The 24,896-nt window shown below is 44.5% G+C and overlaps 1 protein-coding gene across 3 annotated transcripts in view; it reads left to right on the plus strand.

Annotated features, from left to right (window-relative positions):
- The window catches only part of LRRC43 (leucine rich repeat containing 43), a 53,640-nt gene that overhangs the window by 11,759 nt on the left and 16,985 nt on the right, over nt 1-24,896 (plus strand). For all 3 annotated transcript variants that reach the window (XM_088449074.1, XM_088449072.1, XM_088449073.1), the window contains exons 3-6: nt 2,859-2,969; nt 3,068-3,207; nt 9,124-9,362; nt 13,966-14,144. In XM_088449074.1, coding sequence (XP_088305200.1) covers nt 2,859-2,969; nt 3,068-3,207; nt 9,124-9,362; nt 13,966-14,144 — 669 coding nt within the window. The remainder of the gene's footprint in view (nt 1-2,858; nt 2,970-3,067; nt 3,208-9,123; nt 9,363-13,965; nt 14,145-24,896) is intronic.

Consider the following 24,896-nt stretch of genomic DNA (forward strand, 5'->3'; position numbering starts at 1 on the left):
GTGGGAAATTGTGGACATTAATCTTGCAGTTTTGTGGAATTGCAATCCGGTGAGAACTATAGGTTTTTAATTAGACTTTTATATATGGTCTTTATTAAAGGCATTCATGTGTATACAGTAAGCTACAGAAATCGGGGGTTCTTATATATGTATACTAGATTAGTCTGTATAGACTTCTGCAGAAGGTTTGTCCTTTTAATACGTTTTATTGTCACATTGTTGTTTAAAGTACATTTCTTATAAAGAATTATGATTTTTTTTTGCTACTTTTGGTGTCTTGAATTCATTTTTTGCCATATTTAGTTATTACTTAATTATTTAGAATATTAGCGCAACACTAATAGTGTAAATTTGTATATATAAAATAATAAATATATATGCAGCAAATGTATATTTTATATATAACATACACACTAACACACATATACCGTATACACACACATGAACACATTCTAACACTTATACATACACACACACTTACACATATATACACACTAACACATACACAGTATATACACACTAACACATACTGCATATACAATAACACATATATACACTCTAACACATACATACACATATATACACACTAACACATACACAGTATACACACACTAACACATACTGCAGTGCATATACAATAACACATATATACATACACATATATACACTCTAACACATACATACACATAAAAACAGTACACACTTACATGCAGGAGCTGCTGGTTGCTAATGAAAGCGGGCACATTACATAATTAGGCTTGCCATATTGGCTCCGTCCCCACTTCGGCAGGTGCACTAGCGATGGGGGCCCCTCTGTGTGTGGGGGGGCCCCAGGACGACTGCCCCTGTCACCCCCCCCCCCCCTTAATCCGGCCCTGCTCCTGCACAGCAGCTTGTCACACAATCCCTCACCCCTGCACGGCTGTCACACAATCCCCACCCCTGCACAGCAGCTTGCCACACGATCCCTCACCCCTGCACGGCTGTCACACAATCCCCACCCCTGCACAGCAGCTTGCCACACGATCCCTCACCCCTGCACGGCTGTCACACAATCCCCACCCCTGCACAGCAGCTTGTCACACAATCCCTTCGACATCAATGTGTCAACCCCCTTCACCTGCTGGAGCATCATTCTGGTAATTGGCAGTCTGGCTTATACCATTCATGGCACTTGAAATGCAGAGTGATGGGGGTCACACTTTGCCATGGCAGACAAATTTGATAAGATTAGGGAGTTTGGTGCTCGGGTTAAACAGCTGGATAAACATGTTGACTGATTAGTGAGACCACCCACAAGCTGGAAAAGGTAATTGGCAAGCTGCAGGATCCTCAGCAGTGACTTTACCAGAGGCAATGGAGCGGCAGCAGGAGACTCACAGGACAGGAGGTACTGTGCTGTGATGTACTGTGTTGTGAGTAGCACGCAGTTCTGCTACAAGAATATGCTGATGTTTGCAACCGCTCAGCCGTCATAGAGAAGCCCACTACCACTTTCTCACATCCGTAAGACTTCGCACTCCTGTGTATACTTCGGTATCATCGAGTAACATCGGACCCTCACGCAGAATTACAGTAGCTCTGACCTGTCTCAGAGATTGCAAGCTCGTCACAAGCACACACGCTGCGTATACCGTCGCAGTGGCTAATTTATGCACGCCCATGTAACAGCGTTCAAACGGACAGGCATTCCTGCGTTTCTCCGACCAGTCCCCCATCACCACCCCCAAACGCTGACGTCCAGTCACTCACTCTGTGATGGCTTTCTATCTGCATGCGTGATCGCAGTGCGATTACAATGCTAACCTGCGCACTGCTGTGAATACGTATGCATAGTACGCACCATCGACCGATCTGCGTATGCTGTTGCAATTGCTATCCATGCTGAATCAGGCCCAACGTGTGCTTACATTAGTTCAAATCATTCAGTTGGGGGGAACATTTACAACTTTGCCCCTAAAATTAGTTGATACAATCAAATGTGTCACGGATTTAGGATTATGTTGGTCCAGTCCCGGGACCCTTGGGTTTAACTGAGGTGCAGGTGAGACGAGGAGGATTTATGTAGTTCTTGCTCATGGGGTACACAGGTAGCCCAGCACACTAGTGGCATGGATACAAACCACAGCCTTGAGTTATGCAGGGATATGGACCTGGAATCAAGGAGTGTCAGCCTGAAGCCTTCTGGGTGTAACTTGGCCCATTGACCTAATAGGCCAGTAGTGCCAAATCCACACTCCAGGACTCTGGAGACAGTGACAGAACTCAATACAATATAGTACTGGCAGAGTTGGAACTCAGAACTCAGGCCAGGAAACTGATTTTTATTTATCCAGGGTAAGACTAACAGAAGCCAATACCCTGGGACTGCTCTCATGCAAGACCTGGAACTGGAACCCAATTTAGGAACTAAGGGTATTATTCAGACCCGCTCGATGGTACCCCAGTGGCGTATCCAGGGGGGTCGGACCCTGTTTTTGCCTACTAAAAGACTACTTTAAAATATCGGGAGTCTCCCACGGGACTTGCCGAAGTCTCAAAGCCGCAGCCTATTACATTTTACCCTTGGGCTGCAGGACTATTATCTCTATTCTAGTAGATGGAAAAAAAACAACTTTCAAAAGTGTGTCACCACTTTCTTTATTCCTTTATTAGCTATTTTTTAGTTCTTAATAATCCCATGTTTGCAATCAGATGCATGATCATTGTACATACAATAACACAAATGTAAAGGTATGTACAGTTTGTACAGTTTCTTTAAGTTTTATCATTTTACACAATGACGAGCTATTTGTCGTTAATGTTTGTCCCAGACCAGGACAGAATGAATCTGATATACTTATCTCTTCATTGCATAGGTAACAGAAGTGGATGCACAGTTGCTTAAATTCCAGAATTTAGAAGAACTAGTTTTAAGTGCAAATAAATTAAGAACCGTAAATTCTGTTAATCTTCCAAGAACATTGAAGGTGAATATCCTGAATCCTGTGTCTTCTTTTTGTGCCACTGACAATGAAGTAATTACAGCAAACAGGGTTTCCATCCAACATCCTTTTATGTGTTCCAGGTGTTGGAGCTGTGTTCAAATTGCATATCAAGCTTACAGGATCTTAGTAGTGACCCTCCTCCACTATTACAGCATTTGGGACTTGCCTATAATGGAATTCAGTGTTCCTCAGAAGCTAGCTACCTGACTGCAGACCTCTGGTATGAATACTTGACAAACGGCAATTAGTAAAATTAAATATCTTAATTAGATCTTTTTAGGTAATACAGTAGTATGCTCAAAAAGTCTATGTTTTGAATAATTATTGTGAATGCTCTATGTGCTGAATACATAATCCCGTGTACAAGTTATTCTTCCTTCAAAAGCTATTGCGCTTGCTACTTCTATGGCAGTATTTGTTCATGTTATATTATATAATGGACAATTTGAAGGTATGTAGTCACTATGTTGACATTCAGAATGTCAGCAGTGAAAATGTCAACACTCATAATGTTGACATAGTCATTATACACATTTTGAATGTCTACAGTCACATTGTCGGTCTACAGTCACATAGTCTACAGAAACAATGTGGTTAAGGTTAGGGCTCTAACACTGTGCAAATGCTTCCTCGATATGCCAACTGTCAACATCATGACCATGTTGACATTGTGTATGTCAATATAACGTCCATGATGACATTTTGATGGACCACACCCCAATTTCACCCTTATTCTACTTTGTGAGTTATTATTTATATCACTGAGGTGCGGTATTGTAGCAATGGACAGTTTACTGAACAACAAGATGTTGCCACATCTCATAAAAAAAATATGAAATGCAATACTAAAATAATGTACATCAAGATGCAGCCTTATATAAAATATATTTCCGCAAACACTGAGGCATTTTTTACTGACATAGTATGGATAATGTATACGCAGTGATGTCATTACAGAATTGATAGTCTGCTTCATAAATAATGGCTCAGCTAACAAAATGGCCATCTCCACTTATGTCTCAGTGATAGTGAACTAAGGGCCTGAATCAGAGCCGGTCGCTATTTGCGGTCGTTCGTCCAACAAAAAGAGGGTGGCTACTCTTTGCGGGCTGTTGATGCCTCTATGTCTGAACGAGCGAACAAAACTTGCGGTTGTAATTTTGAAAAAGCCGCCCCCTGCCCGCTCGCACCATACGTCATTTCCGCTATTTATTAGATTAATCGAGTACATCGAACAGCGCATGAGCTGCTCGCTATTCTTGTGCCAGTATTAATTATGCACACCCTTAAAACGCCCGTTTTGACCTTTAAGCACGCCTGCGTTCTGATTTCCACTCCCCGTTTTCAAGCACCTTCCCCTGTTCCACCCACATAAGCCTCCTCCTGTCACTCATATTAGCAGGCATTCGCTATTTAGCGAACAAAAGATTTTCGGCCGCACTGACTGGTTCGCGCATGCGTATAACGATCCATACGCATGCGCAGTTGGGCAAACATCGCTCAGAGCGAACGAGCGGCTCTGAATCAGGCCCTATGAGTTTGCTTATTGATGAATATTGGTTCAACACACAAAATGTCCGTTTCTACTAGTATCACAGTAATGTCACTACGTTATAGTGAACTTATGCTGGGTACACACTGAGACAACAGATCAGTAAGCAGACCGATCTGCAGTCAGAATGGCCGATTGGTAAGCTATTCACTCTTACTAATCGGCCACTCACTGTGCCTGGGCAGACATCACAATAGGGCAGGCCTGCCCAGTTGTGATGTCAGTGTCGGAGGTCCCTGCAACCAGTGCCAGATTAATGTCCACATGGGCCTGGGGCTGAAATTTATGAAGGGCCTAATGCATGCCGCTGCAGGGGGTGTGACAGTCGCTGCAGTGGTATAACTAGTGATGTGGGGGAATGACCTGTGTGGTGCGGGTGTGGTCTGCACAGGGGGTGTTGCCTGTGTCATAGGCGTGGCTATAGTGGCGCAAATACAAGAAAAAGTTGCTTTCTGTGTAAAATGGTATGAACTCTGGGCCTGATTGAGAGCCGGACGCTCTGAAAGAAGCCCATCTCTGAATCAGGGCGTTTGTTGTTTTTTTTGGAGCGGCCTCCTGGCCGTTCGCATAGCTATGGGTAACCACCCACAGCTATAGCGAGCGGCCAGGTTGATGGTCGCGATGGTCAAGACCATCGGGCTTGCGACGAGACCCTTGTGGTAGGGTCTCGTGGCCGCAAGCTCCAGAGAGCTTCTGGCTCTAACAGAGCCGGAAGCTATCCCACTGACATCACTTGTGATGTCAGTGGGGCCGCCCACAAACGGCAGGCGTTCGCTTGGGAACGCCTCCATTTGTGAAGCCACCCCCCGGCCATGCCTACCAAACGGGGTGGGCTGTCACTCACCATCGACAGCTCGCCCCCTTTGGTGCAAGACCCGGAGCGACGGAGCACCCGTCGCTAGCCGGGTCTCGCGCATGCGCACGACGGAGCTGGCTCTGTCGTGCACATGCCCAGTGGCCAAACATCGACCCGGTTGCGAGCGCTCAGCGCTTGCGACCGGGTCTGAATCAGGCCCTCTATTCTCTGTCTTTCATTAAGTGTTAAGGTGCGTAAACACAGGTCGATTTTTTGGATGACTGAATTAAAACGATTTCATTATCTTTCAGTCGTCCAAAAAAATCGACCAGTTTCAGCCCCAAAACGATGAACGGCAACTACCAATGCGCGCTCCCTTTGGAGTTGGTATTTGCCGTTCATCGACCGAACCTCCTGTCCAAGCTGACGATATTGTCAGGTTGAACATGTTCAGGGATGAGGGAGGGAGCCCCGGCACTGAACAAAATCGTTCTTGATTTCGTTCAGTGTTTGTGCTCAGTGTCGATAACGACACTGATCACACCCCTGCCGGGACACACAGGACGATTTTGTTTGGGGTGAAAATCGGCCCGTGTGTACGCACCTTTAGAATAGTTGCAATTGAAAAAGAAAAAAAATCTAAATTGTTCACTGTTCATTGTCATATTTTTATAAGTATTCATCCTACATCCTTAGTCACTACCGTAAATTAATAAATGAAATGCCTACTTTAGCTGTTCCTTTTAAAAAAAATAAATATCTGCAATGATAATACTGGACTAGGGGCCTGATTCAGAGCCACTCGTAAGCGGCAGCTCGTTCGCTCCGAGCGATGTTTGCCAAACTGCGCATGCGTACAGATCATTATACGCACGCGCGAACCAGTCAGTGCGGCCGAAATTCATGTGCTCGCAAAATAGCGAATGCCTGCTAATTTGAGTGACAGGATGAGGCGTATGTTGGTGGTAACAGGGGAAGGTGCTTGAAAACGGGGAGTGGAGATCCGAACGCAGGCGTGCTTAAAGGTCAAAACGGGCGTTTTATGGGTGTGCATAATTAATACAGCAGCGTCATTGACCACGTCACTGGTTTTTTTTTTAGCCAGAACTGCTCGCAAAATTGTGGTAGCAAACACCAACCACAAGAATAGCGAGCAGTTCATACGCTGTTCGATGTACTCGATTAATCTAATAAATAGCGGACATGACGTAGGATGCGAGCGGCCAGGGGGCGTAGTTTCCCAAAAAACGACCGCAAGTTTTGTTTGCTCGTTCAGACCTAGAGGCGTGAACAGACCGCAAACAGCGAACGGTTCATTTGAATAGCCACCCCTATTTTCTGGACGAGCGAGCGCAAATAGCGACCGGCTCTGAATCAGGCCCTAGGGCAGTAAGGACTACCTTACTGCTCTGCAGCTGTGCATGCATGAGTTGGGTTGGGCTTTACATTTTGTTAATTAAAAAAAAATAAAGTTTAAAATAAAAAAATATTTAAAATGGAAAAAAAAAAATAAAAACATTAAAAATATATATTTTTTTTATTTAAATGTAATCTGTTATTGCCATCCTGAGAGAGTGCTAATAGAACAGGTAGGGCGGGATGTACTAATGGGGAAAATGCTGTAAAACCCTGAAAATTCAGGTTTTTGGGGTTTTACCGCATTCCCTATATGTACAAAGCTCGATGGGTAATGCCATCTTCAGGTGGCGTTACCCAATAGAAGCCTATGGGCTTCTTATCGGTACGCTCCCCCTTGGGAAGGATCCAATCGGATGCACACACATATAGCACGACCGTGCAGTACAGCCGGGACTCGGAGGAGCAGCATGTGACGGAGAACTGCACAGCACAGTGCAAACTGGACAGACAGCAGAAGGGATGGATGGTGAGCACAATGGAGGGGGGTAATCTTAGGGGTCCTTAATAAACCAACTTTCTGGGGCCCATATACACCTTAATCCACCTTAATCCAGTGGGATGTAGTTATAATCCTGATGTGCAGCATCCCAGCTGAAGATGTCCCGGGACATCGGAATGCCACTACCCGGCTACAAGAACGGCGCCGGAATACCGACAGAAGGTGACATCCCGACGCCGGAATCCCGTCAGCCAGGATGCTGAATGTGAGTATAGCGGGGCTGGTTAGCACTTAGCTGTGGGAGGGGGGGGGGAAGGTTAGGTTTAAGCGTCACAGGGAGGGTTATGGTTTGGCACCACTGGGGGTAGGTTAGGGTTATGCACCACCGGGGGAAGAGTTAGCGGGGGAGAGGGTTATGGTACTTACTGGTCCCTGTCGGGATTTAGAAGATCGGGATGCCGATGTCGGTCTTCTGACCGGCGGCATCCCGTCCGGCGGTATATCATACTGATTCCTGTATATATATATATATATATATATATATATATATATGTATATGTATATATATATATATATATATATATATATATATATATATATACACACACACACACACATATTTACATTTATAGACATATATATTATATCCACACATACATATTTACATACATATATGTTATATATATATATATATAATATATAGATAGACAGATATGAGATAGATATGAGATAGAGACGCAGATATGAGATAGATAGATAGATAGATAGATATACACACACAGACATTACACCCACCTCTGGTTATGTATACTTTCATGAGTTTTCTGACTACTAGTGTCTGGCTGCAGTGTCCCAGCTCATTTGCCAAGGAGGGGTAAGGGGTCAATGGGCGGGGCTTTATAAGACACAGGAGCAGGCAGAGCTTGGGCATCCCGAAGTATACAGCATAAGGAGGCGGGGCTAAACGCGATTCATGGGCGAAGCTTAGTGCACCTCAGAATAGACTGCCAGCAAGCCTGGGGGCGGAGTTTCAAACTATCCGGGGGCGGATCTACGAGCAGGCCCGGTGGTATGCGGGGCTTCGGGGGTGGAATGGGAGATGATGATTCTGGCAGCAGAATGGACAGGGAGTCGGAATGCTGTGGTGGTGACAGGAAAAACTTTTTTTTTTTTTTTTTTTCTGTCAGCGCAGCCTGTACTGCAGTATGTCCTGTGGGCCTATTTTCATGGGGTGGCCTGGAGCTGTAGCGCCACCCACCCCATTGTTAATCCGGCCCTGGCTGCAACAAGTGTACGGGCGGTCGACGGGTCACCCGTACACACATGCAGATGCACCAATATGTCTTTCAGATATGTCAGCATCGGCTGGGCTGCAGGGCCGACCTGATTAAATCTGTGAACAACGTTGTTCACAAACATCTGGTGTACACAACCGCGATGCACACGTGATAAAATGTGTACCCAGTGTAAGAGTTTGTTTATTGATAAACATTGGTTCAGAACACAAATGTCGCAAACCAAATGTTACAGACAGCCCCTGCTGGGCATCTACACTAATAGGCACCCGACAGAGCAATTCAATTGTTTCTCAGTTCGGGCTCTCGTTAGTAGTATTTGCACCCACAAGCACGGGGATTAGCCGCACACAGCGTCTAAACCCATCTAAAGTAGTGGTTAGGTTGCCCAAACCACCGTCAGGGCGCCAAAAAACACAGGCTTTGGACACATTTATTTTATTTATTTATTAACAGTTTCTTATACATATTCCGTTGCTGTGAGAGGCTGCGAGTCGTCCCCCCCCCCCCCCCCCCGCAGCCTTAGGCCCCGTGGTCCTCCAAATATTCGCTCCACCGTAGCCAGAGCATATGAGGTGAAGACGCCTACGAGTTGATAGGTCCAATTTATAATTAGATGTCTGTTTATTTTCCAGGCCAAATCTGATTTCCCTTGACCTGAGTTGGAACGATCTCACTGATCTCTTTGGCCTAGTTCCCACACTCGCCACCTTGCAGAAGCTCCGTATCCTTGTGCTGCAGGGTAATCCTCTGACCTTCATTCCTGCATATCGAGGCTACACTATAGACAGCCTACAAAAGCTATGCGTATTGGATGATGTCTCAATATTGCCTGATGAGAAGTATAAATTCAGTGGAGCATCCACAGAGACAGGTGAGATGGTTGACAGTCTGACCACAAGAAGACCATCCTAGCTTGGTCTGGCAAAGAAAGAAACAAAATAGACCACTGACCTAGATCTGTACATTAAGGGGCTAATATAGTTGGATGTAAATGCAATATCAGCTTTTTTTCCTGCAAATTTTATTCATTTTTTTCAAATGAACACCAAAAATACATACACATCCATATAAATGTGCTAAGGACAACAGAATAGGGGTTAGAGAGGGCATGTATGCAGTATGCACTAAAGACATGAAGATGGCAATCTGCATTTGTTGTGATTAGCTGAATGTGCCTTCATCCCTCCCACTTATGCTTATACTATAGTACTGATCATGCTGCGATTTATTTGCATTATTATAGTGATATTAGCAATCAGTTTGCAGCAATAAAGCATATTTCTATTTCATCTTTTTAAAGGAGGTGATCAGGGGCACAAGGGGGGAGGGGGGACAAATCACTCAGGCACGGGCCTCTGAAGAGATGCAACAAACACGCAGGTAGTGCGCAACATAGGCAGCTGCACAACGAGGGGGCGTATCCGTGCCCCCTCCACTGACAGCATTGAAGGTGGTAGGTACATGTGTTGATGTGAACTAAATTACATTTTCTATTTCTGCCAGAGTTTTGTACCTAGCTCCACCAAATTTGGCATGGTGGTGTAATTTGACCAGGATTAGGTTTTTGGCTAGGTTATATAAAGTTAGTCATGGAGGTCTACATGGTGCCCAACAAGTAGGCCGAGGAGTTTCTGATTTAAAATTTTTGATTAAGCAAATTTGCTCAGGATGTTTTTCAGTGCCTAGACCTGCACTGATTTGAAGGCACAGGCTGATATGTACCAATGGGGGCAGGCAAAGCTCCAACAGAAGAGCAGTGAGTCAGAGGATCAACTGTCACACTGCACCTGCACTGACACTTGCTAATTTCCCCCCTCCAGTGTCTGTAATGTAAAAAAATGAAGGCTACAGGTGTACTTCAAGGTCCATTCTTCAACCTGGGCAACGCTGTACACTGTATTGTGTATGAATTGTGTACTGTAATTTTAGCAGTTACTACTACCATTCCATGGTATAAACCAGACACATACTAATATTCTCTCCAGGAGTAAAGCAGTTGCTTATACTACCCTTACCGAGTTGGGCACATCTTATATATGGCTTACTCTGCAAGCTAAGCAAAATGCTCCTTTCATTGGAGTACATTTTGTGCTTGTGATTTAGATACAAACTCCATCCATCTCTACATGAGCACCTAAACCAGTAACTAAAATTCCCACATAATGTAATTAGGTTTATTGGGTGCTAAAAAAGACCATTATTTGGTAATGGATAGCTAAACATAAAACTATAGGGAAGCATAAACCCAATCCTGTAAGAGCTGGTGTAATTGGAGTATTCTGGCACCTTCTTATGGTGCCTGGACTGTTTTTATTAATACTAATGAACAAGATACACTACATGGGCAAATGTATGTGGGCAGTCAAGTATCACACCCATATGTGCTTGCTGAATATGTCATTGTCAATCATGGGCATTAATATGGAGCTGGTCCCCTTTTTGCTGCTCTAACAGCCTGCACTCTTCCAGTAAAGATTATCACTACATCTGGAACATAGCTTCCGGGTTTTGCATCCATTCAGCCACAAGAACATTAGTGAGGTCGGGCACTGATGTTGGGTGATATGGTTGGCTTGCAGTTGGCATTCAGATTCACCCCAAAAATGTTCTATGGAGTTGAGGTCACCCTGATTATCTCTTGCATAGGCAAATGCAGGGGGGGTTTCCATCTGCCTGGAAACCCCCCTCCCCAGCACACACATGACCACAGTAGAAATAGTAATATAATAGAATTTTGCTAGTGTTGCATGTTCTTCTCAGTATCACAAATTAAATAATTAGCACCACCTGTGGATCTTTTAACATGTATCAGATAGTAATAAATAACCTGTGCACCAACTAGGAGATCTGGAAAACATGCACTATTAGGGATGCACTGCTATAGAGCCCAATATGTACATACCTGACTGTATCCATAAATATTGGGACATTGACAGAATATTCATATTTTGTCCTCTATTCACCACCACAATGGCTTTGAAATGAAACAAACAAGATGTGATTTAACTGCAGACTTTCAGATTTAATTTGAGGGTAATTACATCCAAATCAGGTGAACGGTGTAGGAATTACAACGGTTTCTATATGTGCCTCCCACTTTTTAAGGGGCCAAAAGTAATGGGACAAACTAAACAATCCTAAATCTAACTTTCACTTTTTAATCCTTTGTTGCAAATCCTTTGCAGGCAATTACAGCCTGAAGTCTGGAACGCATAGACATCACCAGACGCTGGGTTTCATCCCTGGTGATGCTCTGCCAGGCCTCTACTGCAAATGTCTTCAGTTCCTGCTTGTTCTTGGGGCATTTTCCCTTCAGTTTTGTCTTCGTCAAGTGAAATGCATGCTCAATCGGATTCAGGTCAGGGGATTGATTTGGCCATTGCATAACATTCCAATTTTTAGCCTTAAAAAACTCTTTGGTTGCTCTTGCAGTATGCTTCGGGTCATTGTCCATCTGCACTGTGATGCGCTGTCCAATGAGTTCTGAAGCATTTGACTGAATATGAGCATATAATATTGCCCGAAACACTTCTGAATTCATTCTGCTGCTTTTGTCAGCAGTCACATCATCAATAAATACAAGGGAACCAGTTCCATTGGCAGCCATACATGCCCACGCCATGACACTACCACCACCATGCTTCACTGATGAGGTGGTATGTTTTGGATCATGAGCAGTTCCTTTCCTTCTCTTCTCTTCCCATCACTCTGGTACAAGTTGATCTTTGTCTCATCTGTCAATAGGATGTTGTTCCAGAACTGTAATGGCTTTTTTAGATGTTGTTTGGCAAACTCTAATCTGGTCTTCCTGTTTTTGTGGCTCACCAATGGTTTGCATCTTGTGGTGAACCCTCTATATTCACTCTTGTGAAGTCTTCTCTTGATTGTTGACTTTGACACATATACATCTACCTCCTGGAGAGTGTTCTTGATTTGGCCAACTGTTGTGAAGGGGTTTTTCTTCACCAGGGAAATAATTCTTTTGTGATCCACCACAGTTGTTTTCCGTGGTCTTCCGGGTCTTTTGGTGTTGCTGAGCTCTCCGGTGCATTCTTTCTTTTTAAGAATGTTCCAAACAGTTGATTTGGCCACACCTAATGTTTTTGCTATCTCTCTGATGGGTTTGTTTTGATTTTTCAGCCTAATGATGGCTTGCTTCACTGATAGTGACAGCTCTTTGGATCTCATATTGAGAGTCGACAGCAACTGATTCCAAATGCAAATGTCACACCTAGAATCAACTCCAGACCTTTTACCTGCTTAATTGATAATGAAATAAGGAGGGAATAGCCCACACCTGTCCATGAAATAGCTTTTGAGTTGATAGTCCCATTACTTTTGGCCCCTGGAGGCACATATTGAAACTGTTGTAATTCCTACACCGTTCACCCGGTTTGGATGTAATTACCCTCAAATTAAATCTGAAAGTCTGCAGTTAAAGTACATCTTGTTTGTTTCATTTCAAAACCATTGTGGTGGTGAATAGAGGCCAAAATCTGAAAATTCTTTCAATGTCCCAATATTTATGGACCTGACTGTATATATCCAGGGCAGTGCTAGGTTCTTCTGCTGCTCCTCCAGGCTCCTGGACTTGCTCCAATAGTCTGGAATGGTGCCCACATCTAAAATTAAACATCCAGCTCAGGAAGGATGGCCCTACTGCGTCATCTAATGGCTTATTGTGATCGCTGGTCCTGTATATGCTGGAATTATGATACACAATACATTTTGTATGACGTATATTAAAACTAGTTGAGTACTAATTCTGCCCTCTTCATGGACTGGTCATACTCGCTCTAAAATCAAGAATTTGGAAAGCCCCCTCTAGAAATCCTGCGTTTGCCTTTGTCTTGGCTGCTTTAATAATGGCCACATGGTGTACTTTGTCTTGTTTATCCAAAATGAATAGTTTCTGCTTCACAGCCCAATGCTCAGCCATTGCACTAAATGCATACAATTCAGTTTAGAATTCATCTTATAATCTTTTCCTGTTGTGTTTGTCTAAGAACTATGTTATGAAAATGATGGTTTGCCCATTGTTTATTTCTAAATACTCCGGCATGACAGTGCAGGCCAATCAAGTTCTATAACATCAAACTATTTTTTCAATTGACCACACTATAAGGGGTGATTCAAGGTCTGACACTATTGCTATCGCATCTGCTACCATGCAAAATGAAGAATTGTACGCTTATAACTTGTACTACACTTTAATTCCAGTACTGTTTGTTAGAACCATGGAAACCGTGTGAGACACTTGTACAGTGCCCATTTTATTATTTTGTTTGTATTTTGGAAACACGATTTCATTTTGGAGAGCACCATTACTCTGGTCCAGAAGAGGACTGCAATAAATTAATTTAAAAGTAACTAGTTTACAGAATTGTATTTTTTATCTAATAGTCACATTTCTAAGACAGGAATATATATGCACCATTATATGTACCCCTACATACTAGTCTTCTGTTTTGCAGATTCTCTACAAAATGAGGCAAAGTTGTTTGTGTGCATTGGGGAAGTACATGGCATTCCAAATCCAGTTACTCCCACAGAACAACAGCACCCAGGGGAATATCCAGTCACTACAATCAATTACCACGTGGACTATGAATTTTTTGAGGATCAGTCCAGCACAGAGTTGCAAGAGTCTCAGGTTGGCTGACTAGACTGAGCTTCAGTTAACCTTGTTATATAGGTTGTGTGTATATTACTGCAAGTTACTACTGCTAATCACTGTATCAGCATATACCTGGGGCATTACACTACACTAGAATGCACCTTGTTATATAGGTGTTGTGTGTATATTACTGCAAGTTACTACTGCTAATCACTGTATCAGCATATACCTGGGGCATTACACTACACTAGAATGCACCTTGTTATATAGGTTGTGTGTATATTACTGCAAGTTACTACTGCTAATCACTGTATCAGCATATACCTGGGGCATTACACTACACTAGAATGCACCTTGTTATATAGGTTGTGTGTATATTACTGCAAGTTACTACTGCTAATCACTGTATCAGCATATACCTGGGACATTACACTACACTAGAATGCACCTTGTTATATAGGTTGTGTGTATATTACTGCAAGTTACTACTGCTAATCACTGTATCAGCATATACCTGGGACATTACACTACACTAGAATGCACTGTGATGAATAATGCTGTGGCTGGATGGCAATGCCGACTCTAATTACTACATTAACAGAAATGTTTGATTGCTGCAAAACATTTTTTATCACATAATATATGTAACATAAGTATATGCAATAAATGTAGGGTTATCATTTTAGTACACGGTGGTAACGAACCTTTGTAACTATTCATCCTAATTTCAATGTGCTTTTCAAGTGTAAGTTAGCTGGTGAAAGGTGTACTAATAAAAGCATACCTCCCAACTTTCCAATATCCCACTGGGAGACTTCTCTCACGCTCCTGGTGTATGACGTTTTGGGAGCGTGATTGCGTGTCAGGTTCTCATTTCTCATCACGCTGGTCACGAGCCCAGCACTGCCCCTAGCCTCTGTCACGGTACTAAATGGGTGAAGCGCTATTCACCTATGCAGATCTTCAGTGACAGTGCCCTCCTCCTCCCCCCACGCGGGATGATGGGACAATGCCCATAAAACAGGACTATCTCTCCACATTCAGGACGGTTGGGGGGTATGTAAAAGTAAATAGGTGGATACATGTCAAAATGTGTTTTGCATTATTGCTAAATGTACTATTCAAGCCACATTATTATTATTATTATTACTAGCTGTTGCCCGTGGCTTTGCCCACTATGAAATCTCTTCTGACAACATTTTTTTTATTTGAGGTGTTATAGTTGTATTGCTTTGCATAGGCGCCCTTTTGCAGGAATGGGCCACGTGACCAGCAGCGCTGTACAGACTGGTGGCAGCAGTGCCGACACCCACCACTCACACCAATGTCTCTGTGTGCCCTGTGAACAGACTGCTATGTGAACGTTGGCCCAAAGCACCTCACCCCTTACCGGCCACACGCATGGTGCCACACCTATCTCTTGCATTGATGATGTCAATAAATGTTGTTTTTGTTATTGCTCAGCTTTAACTTGATGGATCTTCTGGGAGTTTCCATTACAAAATGATGCAGTTTTCATTCATTTCGGTTCAGTTGTTTTTGTGCCAGCTTGGAACAAACAGACAGGCACAACATTCTTATTATATTATTATTTACAAAGACGCCACACAGGTGCTGTAGCACAAACAAGTAAAATAAGTACATATTGATACAAACTAGTTCACAGCTTCACATAAATACATGATTACAGTGTGCAATGCACATAATTATGTAGAGTAGACATAGTAGAGGGCATATGGGTGGGCACAATAAGGAGGGGAGGGCAGAGATTAGAGAGTTAGGACCTTAATCAGAGTTGGACACAAACATAAAATGCATCTGGGGAAAAAGAAAATGCATTTTCTACCTGTGCTGAAATGGCCACAGGTGCAAAATGTTACCAACTCTACATAGGCAGCAAATGCGACCCTCCCCATGGCAGTAACAGGAGCAGAATACAATAGGGGGAGATGCAGCTTGACTTTAAGGACAAAAGATGTTAAAAATTGCAGTCAGGGGCGCCGAGAGGGGGGGCAACAGGTACAAATTACCCGGGCCCAGGCTTCCTGAGGGGCCCGGCGGGGACCCGGGTCCACTGCCCCCCCACCTCCTTCACAGCAGCCCAGCACAGCGTGTGCTGAGCTGCAGTGGGAGACTGCTGTGGCTGCTGAGCAGCAGCCACAGCCGTCTCCTATGCCTGTGGGGGGGGAGCGATCACACTGATCGCCCCCCCCTGGCTTTGCGCCAGACTGAGGGGGCTCAGAGTGCCCCCCTTGCGAGCTCGCGGCGCTGAAAATCTGTTTTGATTTTCCCAGAAGGGGGCGTTGCCACGCATCCCGCAATTAGGCCACGCCCCCCATTACCCGGGCCCGCCGCGGCTCTTGGTGGGCCTGTACACAATGCATATACACAGTAAGTGGCTGGCGGGTGTAGTTAATAAGTACCCATTTTGATTGTAGCAATGTGTGATGTTAATCAAACATGACAGCAAATGTATTTTTTTTAACATACGACTAATGCACATATGGGCAGTCTTAGTTTCCCATACAGAGTAGTAAACTTTATTTTTGTAAAACAAGTATTGACTTTCTCTGTTTTCACTGTAATTTTGTTTGGGTACTGTCACGATGCGGTCCTCTGGGCCTGCTTATCTTATCCAGTACTGTCAGTTTTGCTTCATGACATATTCCTCTTATTCAGCTCCACATGTCATTTGCAATATGGATTCTGAATACAGCGTTCTCTGGGTGCCGCCATGTTGCCTCTGCTCACATGACCATTCTGCTCCTATTCAGTACTATATTCATTCCATGTGACCACTGCAGCCTATCCGCTCCCAGGACTGCCTATTTAAACCCTTTACTCCCATCAGCACATTGCCAGATCACTGGTAGTTTCTGCACCTGGCAGTCTGTAACTACACTTATGCTCCTAGCTCACTGCATTACTTTGAGCTTTCCTCATTACCTGATACTGTTCCAGAATACCTGTAGCTCAGCACTGCTGCAGGTTTTCCTTATTACCTGATATTGTTCTAGTACTACTGGGATTCCATTCTCTAATCTGCAGCTTCATCTGTGCTTCAAAGCCTCAGTGCTGCTGTGAGCACGAGCTCACCATCTGAAGACTTCCCTGTGATCCTGTGTTCTCCGTGCTGTAGAGAACTTTTTCTCTCATTGTGCAACGTACCTGTGGTCTTCAGCAATTCTAAACATCAGTGTGCTCCTGTCTGCTTTTCTCAAGTTCTACTGGAAGCCCTTTGTTTCACTACTAATCAGCCAGCTGCATTCATTCCCTTGAGACAAGTAAATGCATTCCATCTGCGGATATCCTGATATTCTGCATGCAGTTAACCTTGATATTCCTGCAAGCAAGTACCCTAGTCTGCTACGTGTACAAGTTTCACTTCTTATACAGAGTGCTAAATTTAGCTGGACATTATCATCACAAGTTTGTGTGCTGCAAGCAAAGTACTTCTACTATTATACCTGAACTCACCAGCATGGGTGTATAGCGTGTTCTTTTTCAGTATTGTACCACAGTATTAAGCACCACCTATTGCTGTATCCTAGCTGAAGCAGGCTTCAGCCACCGTCAGACTGTTCATCTGTGTCCTCACTATTCATAGTATACCTGTCTGAGCTCTGCAACTCCTTTATGTCCCACCACACCCCATGTTTGTCATCGCACCTGCTCATTACAGGTCCCTGCCAATGATCCCAGTTGCAGCTACTATATTTTCATTCAGTTTCAGTATTCTGCATCCAGTCCAGTCCCACTCCTGTGCATTCTAAATACTACAGTCTGGTCCATTTCCGGTACAAGCTAAATGCTCCATTCCGGTCCCAATCCAGTTCCAGTTATATACTCCTTGCAAGGACCCATTCCAGTTCAGCCTGTGCACTCCAGTCCAGTCTTATTCTGGTTCAGCCTACAAACTCCACTCTGGTTCTCCTCCGACTCAGACAGTTGCCAGCTTTGTCAGCAGTCCCATGCCCGGGCTTCAGTCCTGTACCCACAAAAATATCCTGATTCCTGACAGTTTGATCTGGTCTAATGGGCACAGCTGGTAAACAAATCCAAGAGGCTGATTTGATACAGGGTTTAGTGAATAGACTGAAGAAACATGAAGTGACGCAAGCATCAATGATGCAGATTTATTAAGACATATCTACTCACATGGACTCTCTGCACCAATCAATAGGTTGTTTCACTTTGGTTTATCATTATTGACAAATTTTCTCAAATACCACTAAATCCTTGCAGTTTTCTAAGGAGTTCAATGGCAACTCAAATTCAGAAACAAGATTTTATTGAAGATCGTAGTGTCCATGATGATCTACAATTAAATGAATCCGCTTTGAACAGGTCTCCTGAAAGGATGACGACTTCTACCTATTGCCCTCAGATTTCTCAGTCACAGAGTGCTTTTGACCCAGAACAATTCGGAACTTTTCGCCAGTTGTTGGAACTGTTACAAGATCTGCTAACTAGGAATATCCTGACATTACCAGAAGTTCTAGAAAATTCTTCTTACACTATTAACACTTCTGCTGAAAAGACGTGGCCAAGGGGAATTAGTATGTATTACCGCTGGCTGGTTTAAATCCCAACGCTGGAAGCCCGGCAGGGGTGAATATCTCGAAAGCAGATTTAGGTAAGTAACGCCAACACTACCACCCCCTAACCCTCCCTTAGGGGTGCCTAACCCAACCTCCCGTCCTAGTGCCTAACCCTAACCCCCTGCTAAGTGCCTAAACCTAACTCCCCGCAGCCTAAACCTAAGTCCCCCGGGGGGGGGGTGCCTAAACCTAAGTCTCCCCCAGGGGGTGCCTAACCCTAACCCCCCCCCTTTCACTGGCCTGACCCTCCCAGGGGGGTGCCTAACCCCAACCTCCCGTCCTAGTGCCTAACCCTAACCCCCTGCTAAGTGCCTAAACCTAACCCCCCCACCCCCGTCCCCGCAGCCTAAACCTAAGTCTCCCGGGGGGGGGTGCCTAAACCTAAGTCTCCCCCAGGGGGTGCCTAACCCCCCTTTTCACTAGCCTAACCCTCCCGGGGGGGTGCCTAACCCTAAGTCCCCCCAGGAGACCTGAAACCTAACTCTCCCCCCTCCCCACGGCTGTCCGCACCCGGCTTACCTTCGTTCGGTATACTGGGCGTCGGGCTCCCGGCGTAGGTCTAATGACAGACGTTGGGATTTTGACGCCTGTCATTAGCACCTAGCTACGCTAACCTTTACATGGGTCATTTTAAAGAGACCCATGTGTGGGGAGGTGGCTGGGATGGGAACCTGGTCCTCTATGGCCGCTATATTGATGACTTATTCTTCATTTGGGATGGGGATCTTGCCACGGCCACTTCTTTTGTTGACACTTTAAACACTATGGGCCATATTCAATTTGAGGCGGATTTGCGGTAATTTACCACCGATTATGTAATTATCGCCTGTTTTGGTTTTACCCCGTATTCAACTTGAAATGCAATGCAATAGGCGGTAGTAAAGTATCGCCTATGAATGGGAGGCGGTAAAAAGTGCAGAATTGGGGTTTTGGGGTGCAACGTTGCGGGAACCCCCGTGCAGCCTTCAGACAGTCCCCCAAAGGTAAACTGTGTCAAAAAAATGTGAAAAAACGCTTAAGGGCACACCAAAAATGTACTTTTAATTTGGGATAAAAAAATAAAAATTTGGGGGACAAAGTTAAAAGCTAGCGAACTTGACTCTGGGGGGGGGGGGGGGTCCCTAAGTATGCCCCAGGTGTTTTTTTTCATTGCAGGTGCTTGAGGCAGGTGGGTTTTTCACGATTTTTTTAAGTCACTTTAGCAAGTTTAAAATATGCTGAACCCCATTTTTAAGCACCCCAAATTTGATGGGCATAGTTGTTTTGCCCGAAAAAAAACTTCTAAATGTTCTTCTGCATCACCTTATTCAAAGCCGCATTTATGCACCTGTCGCGGCTATTAGAAACCCCGACTTTCTTCAGGATTTAAAAATCGGGGTACCCTTTGTCATCCCCTATATCTACACATGTTTAGGGGAGTCCATGTAATATTTCCCGAAAAATCCAGTTGTCTTTTACCTGTAAAAAAACGGGTTAAAAGTTTACAAAAAAAAAATTACATAAGGTCCCCCCCCAAAAGCCAAACCAGCCACAGGCTTGCTAGCCAGTGGTGGTTTCTAAAAATATGTGGAATAAAATGTGTAGGGTCCGCCGTATTTTAGAAACCAACCCAAGGCTGCAGGGACCAGTCCTGGTATTAAATATAGGGGGGAAAAAAGATGTGGGGCTGGTTTGGCTTTTCGGGGGGGGGGGGGGGGGGGGCCCTACATAATTTTTTTTTTACATTTTTGCCCCGTTTTTTTACAGGTTAAACAAAACGGGAATTTTCGGAAAATATTCTAGGGGGACTTAAAAATATGCTAGTACCCATTTTCATGTTCCCCAAATTTGATGGGACCACTTTAAAAAAAAAAAAAAAAAAAAGCTAAGTGCTCTTCTGCATCACTTCTTCAAAGTCGGGAAAAAACACCAGCCGCGGCTATTTAAAAACCCGACTTTCTTTTGCAGCCAAAAATGTGGGTACCCATAGTGATCCCCCATGTCACATAATTTAACTTTCACGTATAATTCTACACATATAGATTTTTTAGATGTATCCTTGGAGATTGAGAATAACAAGATCTGCACCTCTAATTTTAACAAATCTGTTAATACTAATTCCTGTTTACATTATCAGAGTGCACTTTTTGCCCCATGGAAGACCAGTATCCCTAAAGGGCAGTTGATGCGTCTTCGCCGCAATTGCAGCAGTATTGAGGTTTTCAAGAGTCAAGCATAAAAAATGATTGACGCTTTTTTAGAACGCGGTTATCCAGATTGTCTATTATCCGATACATATGAAGAAGTGCTCAGTATGGATAGACACACCCTTTTAGATAAACAAGGACTGGGTAAAGTGAGTTGTCCCCAAAAAACATTAAACAGAGAGACAGCTTTTGTATGTAAATACAATAGGTTTAGGGAGATCAAGAGTATCATTTCGCGTAATTATCGTTTATTACGACAAGATAATGTATTAAAAAATATTCTTCCCTCCAGTCCAGAAATTATTTTTAGAAAAAATAAAACCTTGAAAACCATACTAGCTCCAAGTCATTTAAGATCGTCTAGAGGGGAAAACAAGACAGGGTTGGATAGGCTAACAACTAAACCAATAGGTTTTTTCAGATGTGGTAAAACACGCTGTACAATGTGCACCCATATTCCGATATGCACTAAAGAAGTCTCAGTGGCGTCACAAGGGGGGTGCAGGGGGTGTGGGGGCGCACCCGGGTGTCACCCGCCGAGGGGTGACACCGAAGTGCAGGCTCCCCCTCAGTGACAGGAGGCGGGTGCTGCACTGTAACATCATGTGCAGCACTCGGCTCCTGTCACAGAGATTGAGCCTGCACTGCCCGCACCTCCGGCACCCCCCATTGATAACGAAGTACCGGCGGTCTCGGGACGCGAAGCCACGCCCCCTGCATAGAGGCCACACCTCATACGGCGAAGCCACAACCCCTTTTCGGCAGAGCGCGCGGCTCCGCTGCGCTCAAGGCATCCCTCCCCGCATCGGGTGTCATCGCGGGGAGGGACGACACTGAGAAGTCTCTTTACCTATAAGTAAAGATATACACAAGATTACATCATTCATTAACTGTGATTCCAAATTTATTATATATGTATTATCCTGTACATGTAGCCTTTATTATATAGGCAGAACTACGAGGTCTCTCAGGGTTCGTTTTATGGAACACCGTAGGAATATTGTTAATAAGAATGTACTACATCGTGTTTCACGTCATTTTGCGGACAAACATAGTGGTGATCCCACACAGTTGTCCATTATAGGATTATAATGTATACCATTCTCTGATAGAGGAGGTGATAGATTTACTAGATCGTGTCGTAGAGTGATCTTTTGGATGCTGAAATATATTTTTCTCTTCCCAGATGGCCTCAATGAGGCAATTGAATTGAATGTGGTGACATGATGGATTCAATATCATATTTGTGATTGGTTATATTATTATTATTATTTTTACAGACTCTTTTTATGCATAGACCCATGGGTATCACTGATCCATGGATTTAATTTAATTCAATTTATCTTTATTTATCCCTTTTTTTTTTGCCATATTCACATTTATTTTAATAGTATTGAGTGGCGATTGCCCTTGTTTGCAGATTTTGATTCTAAATTTGTCCATTTATATGCATACTTGGATTCTGATAATTAGATATTGAGCCACTGAACTAGGCCCACCGGGAGCTGTAGTCCTTATAATGTGGACATCACATGCCCTTATCCATTATTATCTAGATCCAGGATCATGTGACCGGACCTTTGGGACATAGTGTACAAGGATGACAGGCATTAGGGTACTAGATAGGTGTGATGAGACTTCCCCCCCCCCCCCTCCCTAGTGCCTAACCCTAACCCCCTGCTAAGTGCCTAAACCTAACCCCCTCCCCTGCAGCCTAAACCTAAGTCTTCCTCCGGGGGGGGTGCATAACCCTAACCTCCCCCCAGGGGTGCCTAACCCTAACCCCCCCTTTCCCTAGCCTAACCCTCCCGGGGGGGGTGCCTAACCCTAAGTCCCCCCCAGGAGATCTGAAACCTAACTCTTACCCCCGCCCCCCACGGCTATCCGCACCCGGCTTACCTTCGTTTGGTGTGCTGGGAGTCGGGCTCCCGCCGTAGGTCTAATGACAGGCGTTGGGATTTCAACAACTGTCATTAGTACCCTGACGGGATTTGACAGTCGGGCAGCCAGCAGGGTCAACATTTCGACCGTCGGCTTCCTGACTGCATCACGGCCAAGGAGCCTTCAGGTATAAAAAGAATGTGGGTCCTTGAAACCTATGGTCTCTTCTCCTACTCAGAGATAGAATAAGTATCAGAGCTACCCACGACCCAAACTCTCGGTGCCAGCGTCACAAAGATCTGCACCTCTGTCTCTATTGTGGGAGTTCTAATCACCTTATTTAGGGCTGTTCTCTCTGAAATTCTAGAAATAGTGACAGGTCTCAACGCCAGGACAATCATGTTCACAAACAGACTTGAGTGTTCTGTCCAGTTTCCACTGGTGGCCAGTGCAGTGTCTCTCACAGCCTGCAGCGTGAGCAGACCCTCTGTTCTCCCCATTGTTTATTCACAGAAACGTCTATTGCTAATTCTTGTTCCTGTCCAGTTCCACCGGTACCAGCCCGGTGTCCAGCTTTCGTCCCACCGGTACCAGTTCGGTGTCCAGCTCAAGAACAACTGGTATCATTCCAGTTCCATCATTACCAGCCCGGTGTCCAGCTCTCATCCCACTGGTACCTAGTGACAAAACCCCAGGTGTGGCATAGTTCCAGTCAGCGACTCCTGTATGTCGGTCTCAGTTGGGACTCCAGCCTTCCGGTTCCTGAAAGTACCACCCTGTTGGACACCAGTCTTATCGACTCTGTCTTTAAAATACTGCACGGTCACTCAAGACTTCTAGAATGGTCTGGGACCAAGAAGGGCCATCCTTTGGTTCCAGCCGATTCAAGTAATACCGGTCCCAATCCGGTTCTGTCTCCTCCACTTCCAGTAGGTTTAAGTAATTTCTGTTCCTATCCGGTTGTGTCTCTAGTTCAAGTATCTCCAGACCCAATCTGATTCCGTATACTGATGATCAGCCATCCATATATTTTAACGGGGATTTTGCTCAATTCTGCAATTTGGTGCGCCATTGCCTAATGTATTCCAAACTGCATCTCTGGTTCCTGTCACTCCAACTCTGACAGTGACTTAATCTTAGCGTTCAGAGGAAAAGCATAGAAATCTCTACTTATTGAATCTAAGATTTATCACCCTCTACTGATGCTATTCCTAAGAACGGAAATTTGACTCTAACATTAGACCTAGGGATATATTTACTAACATGAGTTTTTAGAAATGGAGATGTTGCCCATAGCAACCAATCAGATTCTAGCTATTAGCAGTTAAATGTTAAGTAGAATCTGATTGGTTGCTATGGGCAACATCTCCATTTCTAAAACTCTCACTTTACTAAATATACCCCCTAGATTCTGATTCTGACTTGCTGTTTCATTGGGTACAGGTACCTCCCTCTTCAGACATTTCTCCTCTATTCCTTGCTGCCTCTTATCATGCCAGATAGGAGGTGTGGGTGGGCATCCTCGGTTCCTCAGACTGGGAGTGAACCATTTAATTGCAAAATCACACTCCTAGGGGTAAATTTACTAAAGTGAGAGTTTTTAGAAGTGAGTTTTAAAAGTGTTGTTGCCTACAAAAACCAATCAGATTTTAGCTATTATCTTCTAGAAGGTGCTCGTTAAATGTTAAGTAGAATCTTATTGGTTACTATGGGCAACATCAGGGCCGGATTAACGGGGCGGCAACAGGGGCGATCATCCCTGGGGTTAAAGTGAACCGGAGGAGACGGAACAAGTTCCACCTCCTCCGGCCAACATAACCCCGGCTCCGCAGGGAGGCACCATTTGCCAGATGCCCGCTATAACCAGCGGGCGCCCTACTCCCTCCCCGCAGCAGCAGCCAACACCGGAGACTGGAGCTCACTCGTGAGCTCCGTGCTCCGGCTCCCGTAGTGCACTATGGGAGAGACCTCATGACGTCTCTCCCATAGTGCAGAGGAGCAGCCAAGCGGAATGGATGGCAGCGGGAGCGAGGCTTAAGGTAAGTATTAGCTTTTTTTTTTTCAATGCAAGCGGCTTTTGTACTGGGGGCATTACTATTGGGGGCATTACCATTGGGGGC

This window comes from Taudactylus pleione, unplaced genomic scaffold (genome assembly GCF_031769625.1).
Source record: "Taudactylus pleione unplaced genomic scaffold, aTauple2 ptg000479l, whole genome shotgun sequence".
NCBI lineage: Eukaryota > Metazoa > Chordata > Amphibia > Anura > Myobatrachidae > Taudactylus > Taudactylus pleione.